Source organism: Opisthorchis viverrini (genome assembly GCF_000715545.1).
Source record: "Opisthorchis viverrini unplaced genomic scaffold opera_v5_225, whole genome shotgun sequence".
Taxonomy (NCBI): Eukaryota; Metazoa; Platyhelminthes; class Trematoda; order Opisthorchiida; family Opisthorchiidae; genus Opisthorchis; species Opisthorchis viverrini.
In genome coordinates, this window is record NW_008751883.1 from 250,380 (window position 1) to 269,304 (window position 18,925).

General features: G+C 42.8%; 1 protein-coding gene across 1 annotated transcript in view; it reads right to left on the reverse strand.

Moving 5' to 3' along the window:
• Nucleotides 1-18,925, reverse strand: part of T265_08584 (hypothetical protein) — a gene marked incomplete at both ends in the record, with an annotated part of 96,123 nt that overhangs the window by 40,707 nt on the left and 36,491 nt on the right. The window contains one exon of the mRNA XM_009174436.1: nucleotides 2,959-3,045. Within this exon, the coding sequence (XP_009172700.1) occupies nucleotides 2,959-3,045 (87 nt within the window). The remainder of the gene's footprint in view (nucleotides 1-2,958; nucleotides 3,046-18,925) is intronic.

The window sequence follows — 18,925 nt, forward strand, 5'->3', positions numbered from 1 at the left end:
AGTGTCTTGTTTGCTGTCAAACCATGTGGCTAAGGCTACTCAAAGGAAGTATTAAACAAGAACAGAGGCCACAAATTTTCGAAAGAGCCAAAAAACTTTTCAAGCATTCAGAGGTAAGTGTTGGAACCAGAAAACTGTGGTGAGTTACCATCACCATCTCCATCAACGGAAGAAACACCATCGTTCAACTTTGATGCTTTGCTACCGTACAAACAATTGATTCGAAAGGTTCATTATGAAGAAACGAATAAAAGCAGACAGTGCAATTCTAACCCAGTCATCCCCTGGCGAGCAGTATTCACACCCGCAGCTATCGACTGAGTGGCATAGGGAATTTCATTATCAAACAGGATGTGAAGAAACTAGGAATACATATGATTGTCTGAAACTTTAGGATGGAAACTGAGGTAGATTTGCAGGTAGAGGATCTGAGAACGTAACTAGGTCAGTTCACCTAAGGAAGTTGTGAGATTTTGTATAGCTGGAGTTCAAATGCCATCGAGTAATGCTGTGGCCACGCAACGATGACAGCGTTTTAGATCAGATGGCCAGATACTCTTTGGCTGATTATCCTAGTGTTCTCTTGTAGGTTTTTCACTCCCAAACAATATGTGTGTACCAGATACTCTTTGGCTGATTATCCTAGTGTTCTCTTGTAGGTTTTTCATTCCCACACAATATGTGTGTGCAGCTAATCCGGACACAATCAATTTCCAGGTAACCAAGTGGGCTTGAAAATGAGCTATCCAAATGCTGACTCGCTTCGCTGTCTGCTCAGCCAATTTGGGCTTAGACACATCGAGTTAATGGGGGCAAGATGGCTCAGGTAGTTAGAGCGTGAATTTACTGACCAGAAGTTCCATGGTTCGAACCCGACCTCTGCCTTTCGACTTCCCCTTTTGGGGTTTGGGCACCCTGGCAGTATCCCAGCCCTCGTGCTTCCTTTGGGTCGCATGGTAGCTAGGCACTGGAAGGATGCTACAGCGCAATGATTTATATATTTTTACTTTATTTAACTTCAGGTCACTTGAGAACGAAGAATAAATGGCAGAATCCATCAGCAAGAAAATTAAATCACGCGTCATCTACTGACCTAAGTTTTTTGTCCAGTACTAACAATGATGTTTCCGCATGGAAGCACTCTCAGCTTAAGCTTGGGTGAACAGCGTAAAAAGATACATCTCTGGAAAAATAAAGCATGACGTTTCATCCCATAAGAGGTCGTAAAAAACTGCAAAATTATGGATATTCCTAAAACTAGCTTCACAATCTTGAAAGCTACAAGTTTTCCCCGATGCGGTTTACGTATTGCTCGACAAAGATCACTCACATTTCTATTGAAAAGTTCAAACTAACGACGTTCTCAACCAGAGTAAAAAGTAATGAGCCATTCTGCCAGTTATGGTTTTACAGCTGGTTATTGTACTTTTCCCGACTGAAGTTGCAAATTTTTGATTCACGGTTTCACAACGAGGAACGTTAGGAACGAATTCCTTGAATTTTGTTTTGTTGACATTCGAGTGCAAAAGAATTTTGGGAGCTAGAGTGCCACTATTGATGTCGCCCGTAAAAAGTAAATTTGGTCGATCAACACGTCTGAAAGCCCCTAGAGTGACTTCCACAATATTCCACAACTCACTGCTGAATAAACAACACCAGTTTTTTAACCAGGACTTGAAAAAGAGGGAAAACATTTGGTAGTGAAGAGAAGAGACACTGTTTGCGCTTCCATGTGATTGGGACGTAAAACGGATCATTTATACTCTCCGGGAGTTCGATCACTGTTGTCTGAACTAGGGTAAAACTTCACGAAACCACGATGTTTAGGGCGCAGAAAGAACACCACACCTAGACAACTTGGCGCTCTTTTCCTGTAGGATATATTTCACTGTGTACCATGTTTATTTATTTATTTGAGCAATTTTAAAACCTAATAACTGTGCCAAGAATTACGGGCAGTGAGGAGATAGACGGATATTGGGAACAGGATCCGAGCCTATGTAGGTGGTCACTTAGTGTTGTTTGCTTCTTGCTCCTGCTCCATTCCGTCGTCAGTCTTAAATGCAAGTTGAGAACTGTCACCAGTTTTCTTGTAGGATATGGCATAACTACGTATTGTATGATCTGTTGACATGAGAGGTGGACGTTCGAAATATGTACGACAATCAACGTGGTGATGACTGACCGTTTGGACCAAACATTCACATGTGATTCTGCCAGAAAGTCTGCATTTTCAACTCTGTGGGGTTCATTTCTGTGTGCTTATCTCCTTACGTAGGAAGACCTCTTGACGTGTCCTATTCCCACTAGTTTGCTTACATGTTGGGGCACTAGATTAACTTGAAATTCCCCTTCACTATCAACAACCTCTGGCGGAAAAGAAGGTGGAAAAAATTCACACTAGCCTAAGTTCCATCTGACAAGTTGTCACTCGAGGAACCAGTCAACACACGCGACTAATTGATGTGGTTAGTGTGACTGAAGTTTGAGCGGCGCTGTACCCTGTCTTTGTGCGAACTAATCACACTGCTAATCAGTCGCCTGTGTGATGGAGGTCGAGGGTTCCGAAGCACCCTTGAATTTTGTGGCATGCGTACTACTGACGATTCTCAGTAATGATGAGGCAGCTGTATGGTGCTTCTCGGCTTTCTGCTAAAGACGGTCTTTATTTACAAGATTGGAAGATTGGCATATTCGCTGCTCTACGGAAAGTTAACCACATCTTCTGCAAAGGACTCATTCTTGCTGAATTAATTTGTTCGTCAGGCTTTTTGTTGATTCATTAATCACCCTCAACTGAGTATATTTTTTGGCTAACCGGCATTGAGTCCTGTCACTTTGGAAATCCACCGTCCAATTCTCTTTGACGGTCTACGGTCGCTTTGGTGCATAAAACAGAAGCGGAACGAGCAGAAAAAGAAAAGAAGGTAACTGTACAATCATATGACAGGAACTTACATGTATTCCGGACTCATCCACACCATGATAGACCACGCCCAAGTCGCGTGTCGCTTCAACGAAGGCCTTTTCGTCAGGTGAAGATGCCTGATTAGAATGGAAGAAGTGTACAGCCAGATTAGATTTTCACTTGTTCCAACTGTCATTCAGTTTTTACTTTTTGACTTCATCGTGTGTAGCACACTGCTATTTTGCCTGCTTCCGAGAAGTATGTATTATGAATAGAATGACTTAGATACATACTGAGGATCTCAAATTTCATTGACTGTATCATCGAGAAACTTCAGTCGACCAGGTACAGCCGATAAACACTGGTTGCAGACAGTTTGTTCCACGGTCCGACTGACCGTATGATTTTTAAGTTCACCAAGCTGGTCATCAGGGAGAGCATGATATATTCTGAGTTTTGACTTGATAAATACATCAAACGTTTGCGCCAAATTGACTGATTGCAGTGGACAATCTAGCAGGATCAATACTGACCTGAAGGCTGCAAATATGAAATCTACTCCCTCATGAGCTGTGCACTTGCTTTGATTGCTTCTTGGTGCCCCACTTGGTGAATAAGTAACTGATTTATGGTGCATGCAAGGATGATGTTACTGCAGGCCCAAGTTCTGGCCTTTGGCTTCAAATCGACTTCAACATACGTCTTTGCAATTCAAAAACAACCAAAGAACGGCAGCCCCACCAGTGAGCTCTGTAGACCCAAACTTTTTTTGGAAATCAGAAAGCCAAGGTTTTCAGAATTCCAACAGCGTAAAGTTGAGTCGGATGTTCCAGTCTTCAGTGGCCACCGGACGTAGTACTAATAGGTTCCGTAACTGCTGGTTGGACATTAAAGACTTCCAAAGAATGCCTAATTTGATCGGAACTATCAATTAGACGAATTCCAGTAAGGCGGGCGATCTACGCAAATTTCAAACAGTTTGAATCCTATTAAATGAATTTAGAAGGAGCAGAACAAAGCAGGATCGTTCGTGTTCTTTGGTTATATTTTATGCTCTTCTTGAAAATTCAGTCCAAAAGAAGTCAACAAATTCCTTATCAGGTAAACGGTAATCGTATATTCCTCTCCTTGTTTTGAACGCATGTTTTCAAGTTGTTTATGGATCAAGAATCTGTCCTTGTTTTTGTCGGGCTGAAACGCTACTCATAAATTGGGAACTAAGCTAAGCTGCTGTATCGCTGTTGCTTGAATCTAACCGGATGGTGGTGTATATATGGTGCATCTTCTGAGGGCGCGTGATCTACTTTTAAATTCCAACTGAAGGTTTGGCTTAAAATGAAGCCGTTGGCAAGAAAACGTGGTTATCTATACGGTTGCATACGGATTTCACGGATTTCGTTTGAATGCAAATCACCCGAAAAGGTTATTGAGCTACGCTAGATTGTTCACACATTTCTCTACGTGGGGCGATCTTTCATTCTACTTGCTGGAAGAGACAATTCTTCACGTGAACTCTCTCTTTCGCCTTGGCACATACGTCTACTGTGTGGTAAGTTGATATGCTTTTTTTGTTTTTAACTGTGTCATTCCAATGTGTGAGGACCTACATTGGTTAGTGTTATTCAGCTTGGTTGTTGTCGGTGAAGGAGAAGAAAATTCCATCAGTTCACAAACCGAATACAAAACAAACTGTTTCTAGTCACAAACATGATATCATTTTTATCGGATGAGCAGTATTCTATCCAGTTTGCTCTGTCTATCAAGTGAAATCACAGGTGATATTGTTAGTCACCCGTACAAGGGCTTGTTTGCTCATGCCTTGTGGTCATGCTGTGGATCTCGAGTCTCACATCTACTCCTACACGTTTACTGGTAAATGTACTGGGTGCAGCGATGATTCACATCGCAGATGGACTGAACGACAAACTTATCTGGTTTCAACGATAGCTTGCAACCATAGAAGGCCTAATGTTTAAACTGCAGTCTGTGTAAACTGTTTTCTACTTGGAAACGCTGTCAAGACCGAGTTTCCTTTTATAGTTGGACTACTGCAGAATCAATAGGTAGACCTATAACCAAAAAGGAACAATGGACACATGCATGCAATTAGTTTGAAAAAGTCATGTTTTCAGGTGATTGTATGGTAGTTTGACATGGCTCATTTAAAATATAAACTATTGCGGAATAAACAGTGGTCTGCTCGGGTAATTTGGGATGATAGTTTTATCACTAGGCCTAGCCAAGTTTTCATGGCTGGAAACGTATTTCGTCACCCTCATAAAGAAGGGATCATGTCAGACCATTACTGGTGGACGCTTCACACTACTCATAAGAAACTTGAGAACATTTCAGCAGCCCACAATCGGTTTCAGCCTCCTTGTGGCTCATTCTTCAAGTTTCCGTTAACCCCGGTTTCCATTTGAACCCAAATTGGACAAAACTCGCCACATACTCTCATTTGCATACAAATTTATTTTGACTCCGAACCCAACCGAATCTGTCGTTTATAATCACCTACTTTTCGCAAACCAAACGTACATGATCTCCTCTTACTTTATCAGATGGAAAACTGCAGAATAAGAACATGACGGCCCATACTGACTGGCCAAGGTAGTGACTGGAGTCGTTTGATTTACCATCGTTTAGTATTGCCGATTCGCTCATTAAAGCTGCAGCACTGTGCAAGCCTTGTGGATGAAAGCTACAGGGAAACTCTAGAAATAGGTGGCTGACTAAACTGGAAATTGGAAAAATTCGGCAGCTTGGCGCTGCAACGAACCACTAGTGTTCTACACCGGCTCTGTTGACAGTGGTGGTGATGACGATTATGATGACATGAATCCGAGTCGCGCAAACTCTTATCAGTGTACTGACCAGTCCCTCCCTGAGCCCGAACAAGTCAGTCAGTGGTTTCACAAAGGACACTGTCGACTCTGGTTCATGCTTAAGCTCGTCAGACTTTAATTCCTGCTCGTATGCTTTCACATCTGATATTCAAATCAAAGTCTCCGATATAAGAATGTGTGTAGGGGGTAGAAGACAGAATTGACAGCTCAGATCGTGTGGGTAACGACTAAGTTGCTGACCGAGCCTAACAGTTTCATTGCAAACCTTTGGTAGATGTGCTGACAATGTCTCATCAAACATTCGGTATTACCACTGGTATAATTCAGTTATTTTCAGCAATGCGTTTTTCCAACAAGAAAAGTGATTCGGCTGGAAGGCTTGCTTATCTGTTGATGTCTCACGACGCTAACCTCGAGTAATGTTACTTTTGGATCGTTCAGTCCCGTTCCAAACAACAATACAATGTAATTGAAAGGAGTCTATTGTAATCACATTGTCGTGAACTCGTTGGGGGTTTGTACTACTGGGCCTCAAGTATACACCCTGAACATTGATACTTTGTGGCTATTTGTGGTGCATATAATTCAATCGCCACTGTTGACTCAACGAAGAGGCCCTCCGGAACACTTCACTCTTGGATTCATATCCGAATGTGCTGAACACCTTGTAGCACAGTCGATCTATTTTTCAGGTTCCTGCTTTGTCTTGATACTACGTCACTAGGTGTAGGGGAAAAACTACCATTAAATCAGTAAAGTGACTTGCTCATTGTCAGTTTCTCCAAAACAGGATAGTAAACTTGAATAGAGATATAATACAAGCTGTGATAGCCGGAAATGTTACTACAGCCACCATGAATTGAAGATCCAGTGTTCAACACAACACACACACACACGTTTAACCCTACGGAACTCATATCCCACACCTATCCGTGGGTGTTCCTGCTCAGGCGAAAGTAAATGTCTTAGCACTCAAGAATGACGTCTGGCCTTTTTCTCACACACACACACACGTTTAACCCTACGGATACTCATATCCACATCTATCCGTGGGTGTTCCTGCTCAGGCGAAAGTAAATGTCTTAGCACTCAAGAATGACGTCTGGCCTTTTTCTCCAGGACGTAAGTGAAAGAGGCATAAACGAAGGTGGAAATGGCCGGCAGGAATGACATTGTAAAGGACAAGAGCCAGCTTATTTTGATTGTGGTTAGAACCAATGAAGTTGTCAAATTGTCACACTACTGATCAGCCGCCCGTAGACGAAAGGTGAACTGTTCGAACCACCAGCCGAGAGATCGTGTTTCGGAAATTCCCTACCGAATTTTTGTGACATGCGCACTGCTGATGGCTCACAGTAAGGATGAAAAATAGCTGTACAATACTCCTAGGCTTGTTAGCAGAGATTGGATTCGTTTAAAGACAGAATTCCAAACAAATCTCCTGGCTCTACTATCAATGAGACAAATGAAGTTAGGTTGAAATTTAAGGGGCACTTCTGCTAAATGGCTGAAGCCTACTGATCCAGTAATCATGGCTGTTTGCTACCGGGTGGAGCGAACAAAATTCGAGGCGGTATTCCTGGTAAGGTTAGCAAATACAATGCCACAGGACTTGATAATTACTCATTTCAAATGAGATCTCACTAGGCAGGTGAACTTTTTGTGTCCTGAAAAACCGAACAGCTGCATCATTCTTGTTCGCAATCACCAAGAGCGTGCATACCACGAACCTCTGGGATAGTTTGCACTCGCGACCTTCCAGTCAGTAGATGAGCACAATACAACTTGGCCACGAGTAAGGTTTAGTTCCAACATTCCAAAATGATAGTAAAAAAACACGTCCAGCACTCATAACCGACATCAGCTAGCAAAATGTCATCAAAATGTTATCTCATAAAACAATCTACGGTGCAAGTGTTAACCAAGTGTTAGTAGCGGGAAACTAAGCTTCTTTGGGAACAGATGGAACAGATGCTTTTTAAGCAATGGGAAATGGACAGCTGGCAATATATGTATTACGACAATATTTTGTCTATCGGTTACCTAGGAAGCTATCGGTAACCAACGGTGAAACAAACCGACAATATACACTGTAACAGGAACCAATAGGATAGGAGGTTGTGGTCTGTCAGTATCGGCGCATTCAGTGCTGCACGGAGAAGATACACGAAAGGGAAGAAACATCATGAACTCAACCGAAATTCACCTACATCCGCAAAACCTTCCCCGGACGGACACGCCCTTCTGCATTGTACCGTCGTAGTTGTGCACAATAAAACAACTGTTCTTTTCGGGCATCCAGCTAGATTTAAATCAGGTCACGTGTGAAACATTTGGAATCCATGGTGCGTTCAGTCTGGACTGCACTGGACAACTTTCGCCCAAGTCCGGTGACCGAAATTTATAGGCCCATCCTCCCAGGCAAGTATTATCAACCACACGGTCTTCACTATGAGCGATTACAAGTAAAACCAATGTTCACGGGAAACGCAGCTAGATGCCCAGCAATAGAGTTGACCTCGTCCCATAGGGGACTGTCCTGGAAACGTGTGATGCTCCACATAAGTGAGGGTGATTATGTTCGCGTCAGTTTAGGTGTCTGAATTTAAAGTTCGTCCCTTTATTCTATAGGTCATTTGGACAGTTCAATACCTCCAGGCATTTGGTTGTTGATCTGTTCGCCGAGCTTGGCAGTTGGATTGCAAACGTTTCCCAACCAATCGAGGTGACATCGTCAGTGCAGGGTTGAGTGGGTCCCACACAGATATTACGCCGTCATGATATGCGTGTTATCTCTCTATCACTCACCAATCGAGGTGACATCGTCAGTGCAGGGTTGAGTGGGTCCCACACAGATATTACGCCGTCATGATATGCGTGTTATCTCACGGTCTATCAATCGTTTGGCGCTAAACCAACTTAAAACGTTGAAACCAACTCCGTCTTTCTTCAGAATAGGTTTGCTACAAGAAGCGGAATATTTTGGATGACCTTCAGGCGGGTCTGCACTTCATTGAATATATCTTAGAATGTTTTGATTCGCATACATATGACAGAACAACAGTACTACGCAAATCATTATATGAACAACAACCTGCGGAATGATTTTAATGGGTATGTACACAATTTCCCAGATGTGACCCTTGATAGATCATACGAGAAACTTCTTTCACATGGTACTAAGTCTTGTGATGTACGCTTGGGTGACGACCGACAAGCTGCCAGACAGACAATTTAGGTGTAGATGTGGTGAAGAACTTGACAGGTTTCAGTTTGACTGGGTTATAATTAACTCAGTATTGATCGCTAAAGGCGAAAAGCAACAATCCTCTCTCCTAGACGATATCAAATTATATATAAAAACGATCACGGCTTATTGCAACTTCGCCGGGCTCTGACCTCGTCATTCTACAGCAATGGGAATAAGGAATTTGAAATCGACTTTTGCGGGGAAGATGAAATTCCAACTTTTTAAAACTACTGAGATAACTGAAGACCAAAATGTCACGAACGTTTCGATCCCAAGTGCAAGTGTATTCCTTTTTTTTAGTTAGACTCTCATGAAACGGTAATACACGCATCCCGTTTCTCTGAAAGTGCATAACTCACCACATCAAAGCAAAGTTAAGCGGTTGTGTGACACTGTGGAAGCAATCCAAGCCACTGAAGTCAAACGCAAGCATTGTTCTATTTTTGGTCCAAAATATGTACATATTTCAAACAAGTGCAAATCATGTGCCAATCTTACAGATATTCCGCTTGAAGAGACACAGCTGAAGTGTGTTTGCCTACGTCGAAACAGCCGCTTGTACATTTTCCCAGCCAATATCTGTTTCCAATTCATGTTGGAAACAAACGAATGGAGTCACCGTCTCCAAATGGCCCAGTGCTTGCATTTCCAACTCGAAAATTCAACTCTTTACAAAATACCAAAATCTATCGGCTAGTTTGTCAGGTACGTTGGTGATACGATGCAAGAAGTCTCCACCAGTTGTCCTTCTATTCTAGACATTGGAACTGAAGCTCACTCACACACATACATACATGCTTCATATACAAAGTTGAACAGTTCGAGTGACTGATTTTTCTTTACTTGTTACTACCAAGGACGCCGGATGAACCCAATTAAATATGTCAGTATGCATAATATCACGGCTTTACCTCCCGCTCTCACTTTTCCCGAAGGTCAAACAGATTGTTGTTAAGTACCGGTTTGTTGAACATTTGAAAACAACTTCCAATAAAAAATAACCACCTAAAAAGATCTAAATCAATACTCGGAAACATACCATAACTGGCAAAAAAAACAGAGTTGTCCATCCTCGTTCTTTCAAACATGATGTAATACTATTGAATTGTTGGCGCAAAGACTACAAAATACACTCGATATTGCATTCTGTGCGGCACGCTTACGTCCCCCCTAGAATAACCAACCAATCAAAGCGCTAAACGACAAATATCGTCGGAAGAATTTATAGGGTGTTTTCTCGTGTGCGAATAGTTTTATCGGGCAATTTAGAAAGTTCATGGTCGATAACATGTTGGTGATGTCACTGAGAAGATAACTACACAGTACGAAAGTTTTGCCTAATTCCATCTTCCTAACGCTGACTCTGCAGTAGCAGAAGCGAAGATACTACACTTCGGAAGAACGAAGTCTAATGTCACATAAGTGACGTACAGAAAGAATTCGCTTGCATGCGGCGTCTTGTGCGCTCTGATAATCACTTTAGGCTTCATACAGCTCTCCAGTCTTAAACCTACTCTATCAATCAAGAACACAGACTACTGATGTAAATTTATCAGCACCTGGCTACTATCTCAATCAAGTTTGTTCATTTTATACATATTACAGTCAGAAGAAGGGAGTATCGAATATATGGTCTTCGCGCAAATGATGTCGTTTGATGATAAAATCTTTACCACATCGGGGCTGTGACTAATTTTTCACCTGGTCCCATTCAGACAATATCTCTAATGTTGTGCTATGCGACTAGTTTCCAAGTTTTGCTTTGACACCTAAGGACTACGGTGAACTAGAGATTGGATGAAATTTGCGATCTCCGTTGTTCTGATGAGTCCACATAATTTATACCTGAAGATATTCGAGGTCATCTGCATGCACACCTAATGCCCTGAGTTACTATCAGGAAGGTCAGATTCCTGAAATCAACTTCTGAACGCCCGGAACCTACTGCTCCACCAAAAGCTCAACTGGAAAGCCGGCAAGCATCCAGGCCAGTCAATCATTCGATCAATTCAGTAAAACCTGATGAGTGTTCTCTGCGCCACAGAAGCACGACCGAATATGATCAGCGTTCAGGCTTTTCACAGAGGCACGATAGATGTTGATGGGTGATCACTAACGCCTATCAGACAGCCTGGATCAATGTCAGAAAGTCCCCTTTAAATAGCGTGGGGCCGTTGTAACTTTTGCACTCGCTCTCGCTCTCTCACTCACTCGCTTGTTCGGAATACAGCTGTTGTGTTCCCTTCTGTGAGTCTTTTCTCTCCGACACTAGGCACTGGAGCGGGTCAGCAGCAGATACCTCAGACTGACGAATCAGCAGATATGACAGTTACTGTTCTCATCCTTCTGCACCAGGTAGACTTAAACCATTAATTGTGGCCATCAACACAGCTCACTTACTTGCCTACAGAGCGTAAAGGTCGGTTTCCTTAGTTTGTATGCCTGTGTCTGTTCAGGTTCCGCAAAACAGACAGTACAGTGGACTTTAATCGGAACTGATATTGTGATAACTCATCTTAATGCTACCAGATACAACCGTGCCAAAGTGCATTCGTATTTACAGTGAGAAAAATGATCAGCTGTTTAAACCGTGACCCTGGACGTCTAGACGTGTCGGAGGTAACGGTCAGCTGATCAGGCGACTTTGGTAGTGGGCCGGGAACATGTGACCGTTGTATGATGTGGCCTGAATAGACTGAATTCACTCGGCTGGTTTCGTCCATGTGGTAGATTTTTGTTCCGGTGGGACAAGGATATTTTATACGTTTAACCCCATTTTTCACGCCAACGGTGTGAGACTTTAGATGAATATAGACTGTGAGTACTAATTTAACCTAATACTTGGTTGAAGCAAGCAGTCACGCTGAGTTTGATGGATGAATTCAAAGCCAGTGTTGTGTTGGTGTAGTGCATTCGATCAACGTCCTTTTATTCTAAGACTGTCGAAATTGAATGGACTTTACGAAATCACACTCCACAAACAACAGACACTATACGTTAAATAAAATCTCACACGCAGCCCTTTATCTGTTTACTCACTTAGCAACTGTGCTTGAAGATCTCGAGAATTTTCGAGATGTCTTCCAGGACCGAATACCATGACAGTTATATTCGACCGGTCGCAGGTCAGTTGCCAACGGTCCTATGGATGACGGGAAGTTCAAAACGAATGTTCGTCCGACTTAGTACTTGGTGCAAAGACTAAACGACTGCTCGCACCCTCAGTGTTGAGTAGAATTCACACAAATCTCGTTTCAGTTAGACTCTCCGGAAGATAGATCGTGGGAGTGGAAGCCATAAACCGTTTAGTGTCCACCATGATGATTTGTAAAAGTACAATCATACAAGTTTTTACTGCTTGTTTATTCAACAGGAGGGGTGGTCTATGTTGCTGTCTAAATATCACAATAACTATACTGCTGAAAGGTAACACTTTGAGTTGCCAGATCTACTCAACTGCGAACCGATTTGGCTCCCACAAGAGACTTGGCTGATACTCAGCCTAATCTCGCTTATGATGTTCTTCAACTAAATGTACAAAGCAAAGGCTGCCTCATGTTTCAGTTCATACGGCATCCGAAATGAGTGAATAAATTCGATCATAACGCCTATGGTGAATTCTGGGCGAAACAATGATGTTCTTCAACTAAATGTACTGCACAAAGGCTGCCTCATGTTTCAGTTCATACGGCATCCGAAATGAGTGAATAAATTCGATCATAACGCCTATGGTGAATTCTGAGAAGGGCGAAACAAGTCATGGGCAGCCGGAAGCGTTCTCAGCGACCTTATGAGTAGTATTCTCTCAGGTTCTCTTTCGATTGTTTGTGGACGCTCGTCAGTTATCCGCGTCTGACCAGACAAGGAGGCAATACTACAGTTAAGTAGCAATAAGACTATGGATTAAAATGACGCTCTCTATTTCGGGGTCGCGGATCAGCTTTCATGAGAACGTATCAAACTCAGAATGGCATTTGCACAGCTTACATCGCGCATCTCGGTGAGCCCAGGACACTAATTTCCGATATGATATTTACATGCTCATCTAGCTCAAAACCACTTTTGTCAGATGAGCTAGGTTTGTGAAAAAACAAAATCCCTTTTTCTATGTGCCGTTCGTGGCAGCAACCGGACTACAGCCCCACCCATCACCCACACATGTCGCTGACAAACAAATTGAAGAGCAATATCGTTTTTGGCAAAACTATCTCAGACTTTTCACTCACACAACTTCAATCGAAGCCAAATATTTTATATGACACCACTCATAAGGTTCAGAGAAAGCCTACGAAAGCCCGCCACTGGTTTTACCGCGCTTGGGGCTCTTCAGACGGCTGTAGTCCCCTGGCTTCCGCCCATCTTAACCCGATTTTTCAACACTCAATGGGCCTCCGGAAACATAAAACCGGTAAGATCAACATTGTGAAAAGTCTTTTGTCAACAGAAATAATGAGATGTTGGTAGTGTGAGGAGATTTGGAAAGTTTGTGCAAATTTTCTTCTGTAGGTGAAGCCACTCCATGCTGGAAAGCCGAGAAGCATTGCACGGCCGTTTCATCTTTATTGGGACGAAACCAGCAGTGCGCATCTTGCGAAACTGTGGACAGTCTCGAACTCACGACCTCCTGGCTGGTAGTTTGAACACTTAACCACGAGGGGATGATCAGCAGTGTGAATAACTCGCACTTAGACAAGATATAGCGCCACTCATCCTTCAATTGGGATCCACATCACGCAGTCACACGTGTTTACTGGCTCCTCGAGCAACGATTTCTCAAATGGAAGTTTCACTCATCGGGTGAAGTTTATCTTACCACTGATCTACTTGTAGATTGTCGGTAGTGTGAGGAGATTTGTGTTTTTTGTGGAGAGTTCGTCCTGTAAGTGGTGCCAATCTATGCTGAACAGCCCCTTCCCTTTTGCACCCAGCACAAAGGAGTCCCTACATTTTTCATCCTGATACGTAGCAAGTGCTTAGACAAACCTAGGTGCCATATCAGTAATTAGGAATCCAGTCATTCTGAAAGCCTGTAAATACGGTAAGTATTCCAACTGGCCGCGGACAACCCACCACAGAAACATTTATCAAATCCCGACTGGTTCTGCGCCGAAAACTGTCGTGCGAAAGAAATTTGGAAACCATTAATGGTGACGCATTAAATCTGAAACGTTTTACAGTTTTATTCCTTTGGAGAAAGATGTAGGACCCTGAAGAGATCGTCTTGAACAAATGATTTTCTTTTGAAGTTCATGAGTTTTGTTTGTCTGACTTGTAATGAAGTGTTTCGACTTCCTCGAATGTTGTTGGACGTTGATTCTGTTGTCGTCCCTGTGACTGTGTCCACCGTGCCTTTTTAGGATCAGCTTTGCACCTCTCCAAACTCATGTCAACTCTGGTTGCTACCACAAATTTGCGTATTGAAATTTGTTGAATCTACACGACTTTTTATTCAGCACTTATTCAGGGGACCATACGGATCAATCGAATTCCTCTATAAGTCGCGCGAATTCGAAGAAGACTGGATCATGTAACCAGGTGCTCCACAGTCGGAATTCTGGAAGTCTCACAGCTTGTTTGCTGATCAAGTTGGTCTATCATCTCGTCCATCGAGGTCAGCCTTTCTCAAGGGTCTGATAACTAGCTTGTATTCTCAAAATCTTTGCACTGTTTCTTAGCCTCCTTCAGTCTGAACACTGTCAGGTCAGTGAACGTTGTCTACAGGTTAGTACATCAAACAGCATTCCCTTGACAGACAAACTGGATGTGACACATAATATCAGTGTATTAGTTACCGGAATAACAAGGTCAGTTACTGACTAGTGACCTTTCGTGATGATTGTCTTAGCTTCCGACAATTCCACTAATCGTATCAGTGAGTCACCGACAGGATCCGAGCTTTAAGTTCGATAACCAGACATCCTTCTGCTCATCCAAAAGGAAAGATGCACATTCAGGCAGGTTATGTTTGAGACTTCCGAGTTACTTAACCTCTAATAATCTACGAATTCCAGTTCTGAAATTTGATTCTGTGCCTGGTGTGTCGTTGAATCCAGTGGTCACTTGGGTCACATTTGCATAACACCAAAACAAAATAGTTAAAGGACACATTTAGGTTGTTCTTTAACTCATACAGTTCTGACTTGGCCATTAAGAGATGGGTAACTGTGCTTTGTGTGCTATTTCTCTTTAGTCGAAGAGGACACGTCTAGCTCTACTTGGATTATTTTCACGGTCATCGTTTGATCTCATAGCGCGTACAGTGTAAAATCCGTAATTTGAGTGTGACCGGCGAAATTCCAGAGGCCTGAACCTAGTCTGTTGGAAGAATGGTTCGCCCAACCATAAAGGTTGATCCGTGCCTGGATGACTAAGGTAAGTAGTGCTTTTCCAAGGTATTTCAAACCGAATTCCATAGCCTTAATCCAGTTGGAATGCGATGTGCGTGGTCCTGTAACTTTGATGTAAATCATACGGAGGCGATAGCAGTTCTCTGTAGTTTTGTGCTTCTCAAACCAACACACCCTATCCGGGAACTTCTTACTGCGCGCATAAGGAACTAGATTAGGCGATTTTGGAAACACCTAAGAGAAACAGTCTTGCAACAGCATCCAAACCCTCAAGAAAACACATTCAGAGATTCCAAAACTGCAACCCCCAACTGGAGAAAGGGAAAGTGGCATTGTAATGAAATTATGAAATTTCGCGGGTCACACGAGACTGTCTCCAGTAAAATACTTTGTCCTGTTTTCACCTGTACATGCATCAGGTTTCTTTTGGAACAGTGATTAAAAGACAAATTGAAGTGACAATTGAATCTTAGAATTTTTGTCTGTCGACGCGATGCACCAAGCAGTTGGTTATTGCTAAATGACTTTTCTTACACAGTTGTTGCTTTAACTAGATGACCCTTAAACGTGGTAAATTATTCCAGAAGCACCTATGTTCGGAAAGGTCCTTACAAGCCATTTGTTATTCCATCAGTAGTCAATAAGATAACTGGAAAATTAGTGCGCATTTGAATGTGGACCCAGAACATGTGAGATCAGAGTGCATGAAAGCTTGAATGAATCTCTTACGTTCTTATCGGCAGCACACTGCACCGTTCCGAATAATCGACCACACACAGCGTTCAGAGATAATCGAATGCGAGCATAACGAAACTCGGCACACCAGATGGCTAGTCCTGTCGTCCGAGATCATTCTTGCTTCACTCTCCGGTCTGTGAGCTTCAGGTGAACTGTTAACAAGACAAATCTTACCACCGAAGTTGGGCGGATGTGCACGAGACTGCGTAATTACTACTCTGGGTCGGTAAGTGCTAAAACGAACATCCTGGCTGTTCTGGGAGTGTTGAGTAAGTAGAAAACTGCCCTTTGGCAGACGCGACAAGGAGAATCGATTGAATAGGCGAACACAGGCACCTAGAGATGAAAATATTTCATCTAACTGAAAGGATTCGGCACCGTCAACAAACATTCTGTGATTTCCTCAATGGACATCATAACATGTGGCAGCGTTAACTACAGAATGACGAAGGGAAACTGCAAGTTCCATGGATCTAACACCTTTCCAGGGACCACTAGCGTCATCATTCACTCACATGGTTGTGTCGCTGTTTCGTTTAGTTGATATATCCATCAGTCCACATCACGACACAACCTGTAGGATTGTACTAAAACGCGCCCGCATGTACTCTTAAAGACGTGACCGTGTTCGTTTATAGTATACTTGGCTCCCTAAAATGTCGGCCGGACACGGATCTCGGTAGTGGGTTTAATCGAACTGACAAGTTCGTCTTGATTCAGTCCATGAAGCAAAGCAAAATCATTGAAGAAGAACGTCACGAACGGGAATTTAGCTGGCATTCAGATGAGTTTCCAGTCGAAACCGAATTGGTATGCAAATGAGTGGATTTTGCTAATTTCGTGTAGTTTGGGTTCAAGGAGAACATAATGTTGACGGAAACTCGGGGACCGCGCCTACCTGATGAGCCCCAAGAAGGAAGAAACCTGTTGTGGGTTGTTGAAGCGTTTTAAGCAACCTTATGAGTAGCGCGTTAAGTATATACAATGTATTACAATATCTCGAATATCATACGAACTGAAACGTGTGGTTGCTTTGTGTAGCGCACTCAAGTGAGGATGAAGGTTATTAACGAAAGATCCGCCTGAGATTCAGGTGTGTCTTCTGTGAAAACCGAAAGGGAATGCAAACGAGCATCTTTATCACTGTAATCTTCTTCTCACTTGACTACTTTTATCAGGGTCATCAAGGTCTAACGATAATGGCAGACATGACCTTGGTTCGATCATCACAATTGACGTTTGTTCACAAGGGCAAGCCCCTGATCATACACACACACAAAATAAGATGTTGTCAGTGCGAAACGAGAAATCGCCAGAAATGAGGCTGGTTATCCCAGCTCGGGTAAGACCCAAATACAGTATGCTTAGAACCATGTAGGAAAGTAAGTGATTCAAGGTAGGCACATTTTGTTTTACTGTGGGACGCCGTAAAATAGGCGTAATTTGTTAACGTTTTCAGAGAATAAGATTCATGTTGGTTGAATCTCTTGCTGAACAGCTGAAATACGTGTATGATTACTGACCACTCTCATCCAAGAGAGCCGTCTCCATCGGAATTGTTTACTACGGAGTGGTCACAGTAAGAAACGGCGTTGAAGCTCGTGGCTACGCCCGTCAAAATTGTGGCTGACTTGTGAATAAATAATGACCAATGATTCTAATGATCCATCCCACTTCCATCATATCAATAACACTAATTTTATAATACTACACCATAATACTACTGATTGCAAGATTCACAATCGTAACCTCTCTCTCTTTGATTGGAATAGTCTTTCTTGGAACTTGAGGAGAACCGTTCAACAATGGTACTGGTGCATTGATTAGATTATCTGCAGAATCTTCACATAAACTACGGATGTACCGGTGGATTTCATCTCCCCTTAAATCGTACCAGACCGCATTCTTCAATCAGTTAGTTATGGTCAGCGGTTGAGTTGTCTCATCGATCGTGTCGATGAGCGTGTCGATCGCGACCAAACAATAGAGCGGTGTAATCCGAGGTCCGGTGCGCCGTTTTTCTCGGGTGAGAGAAAATAACAATGTGGTGGTGGCGTTTAGCGTCGAACTGTAACCGACACGAGTGAAATGTGCACACTTCAGGTCACGCCTTCACAAATGGGGCTGGGGGATGCTCACGTGACATAACTATCAAGCAAATGAACTGAACTGAGCGGCACGAACATTTGAATTAGATTAGTTCAACCAAGTCACATCTTTTGTAGGTAGTCCACATAAGGATCAACTAAATATCCAGAGGTATGCCTGTCGTGATAATTAAGTCTCAATGTATTTTTCAAAACTCGGCTCCATTGGCGCGTTAAATGGCACGTGCAAAAGGTCACTGAATCTAGAATTAGCCTGGCAAAGCGTTGTCCCTGTGGCAACCGATTTGCTCACTGAGCTATGTAGTGGTTTTGCACAATCAATGACGATGAACTGACCAGTTCAACTAAGTGGATGATGCCGCGTTCGTAATTCAAATGTCCACCGCGTTGACCAAACCAACGACTATCTGTTTCACCCTATTTTTCCAAGCTGCACATCTTCGTTCCAATCCTTTACGATACCATCCGTTTTCGGAACATTACAAAAATTCTTTAAAAGGCTTTTTGTTCGGTGAATCACGCCAGATCAAATGAAGGATGGCCCGAAGTATAAAGAATTCCAGTGAACGACCACAGTTATCACACAACCTCGCGGTGCTCGCTCATAAGCGTACTGTTTCAATATATATATATATATATATATATCCCTTCGAGTGAGACGATAAATCTTTATGGAGTGGTACCCCGGAGAATCCCCCTGCCGCTGTCGGACTGTTTCACAACTTGTT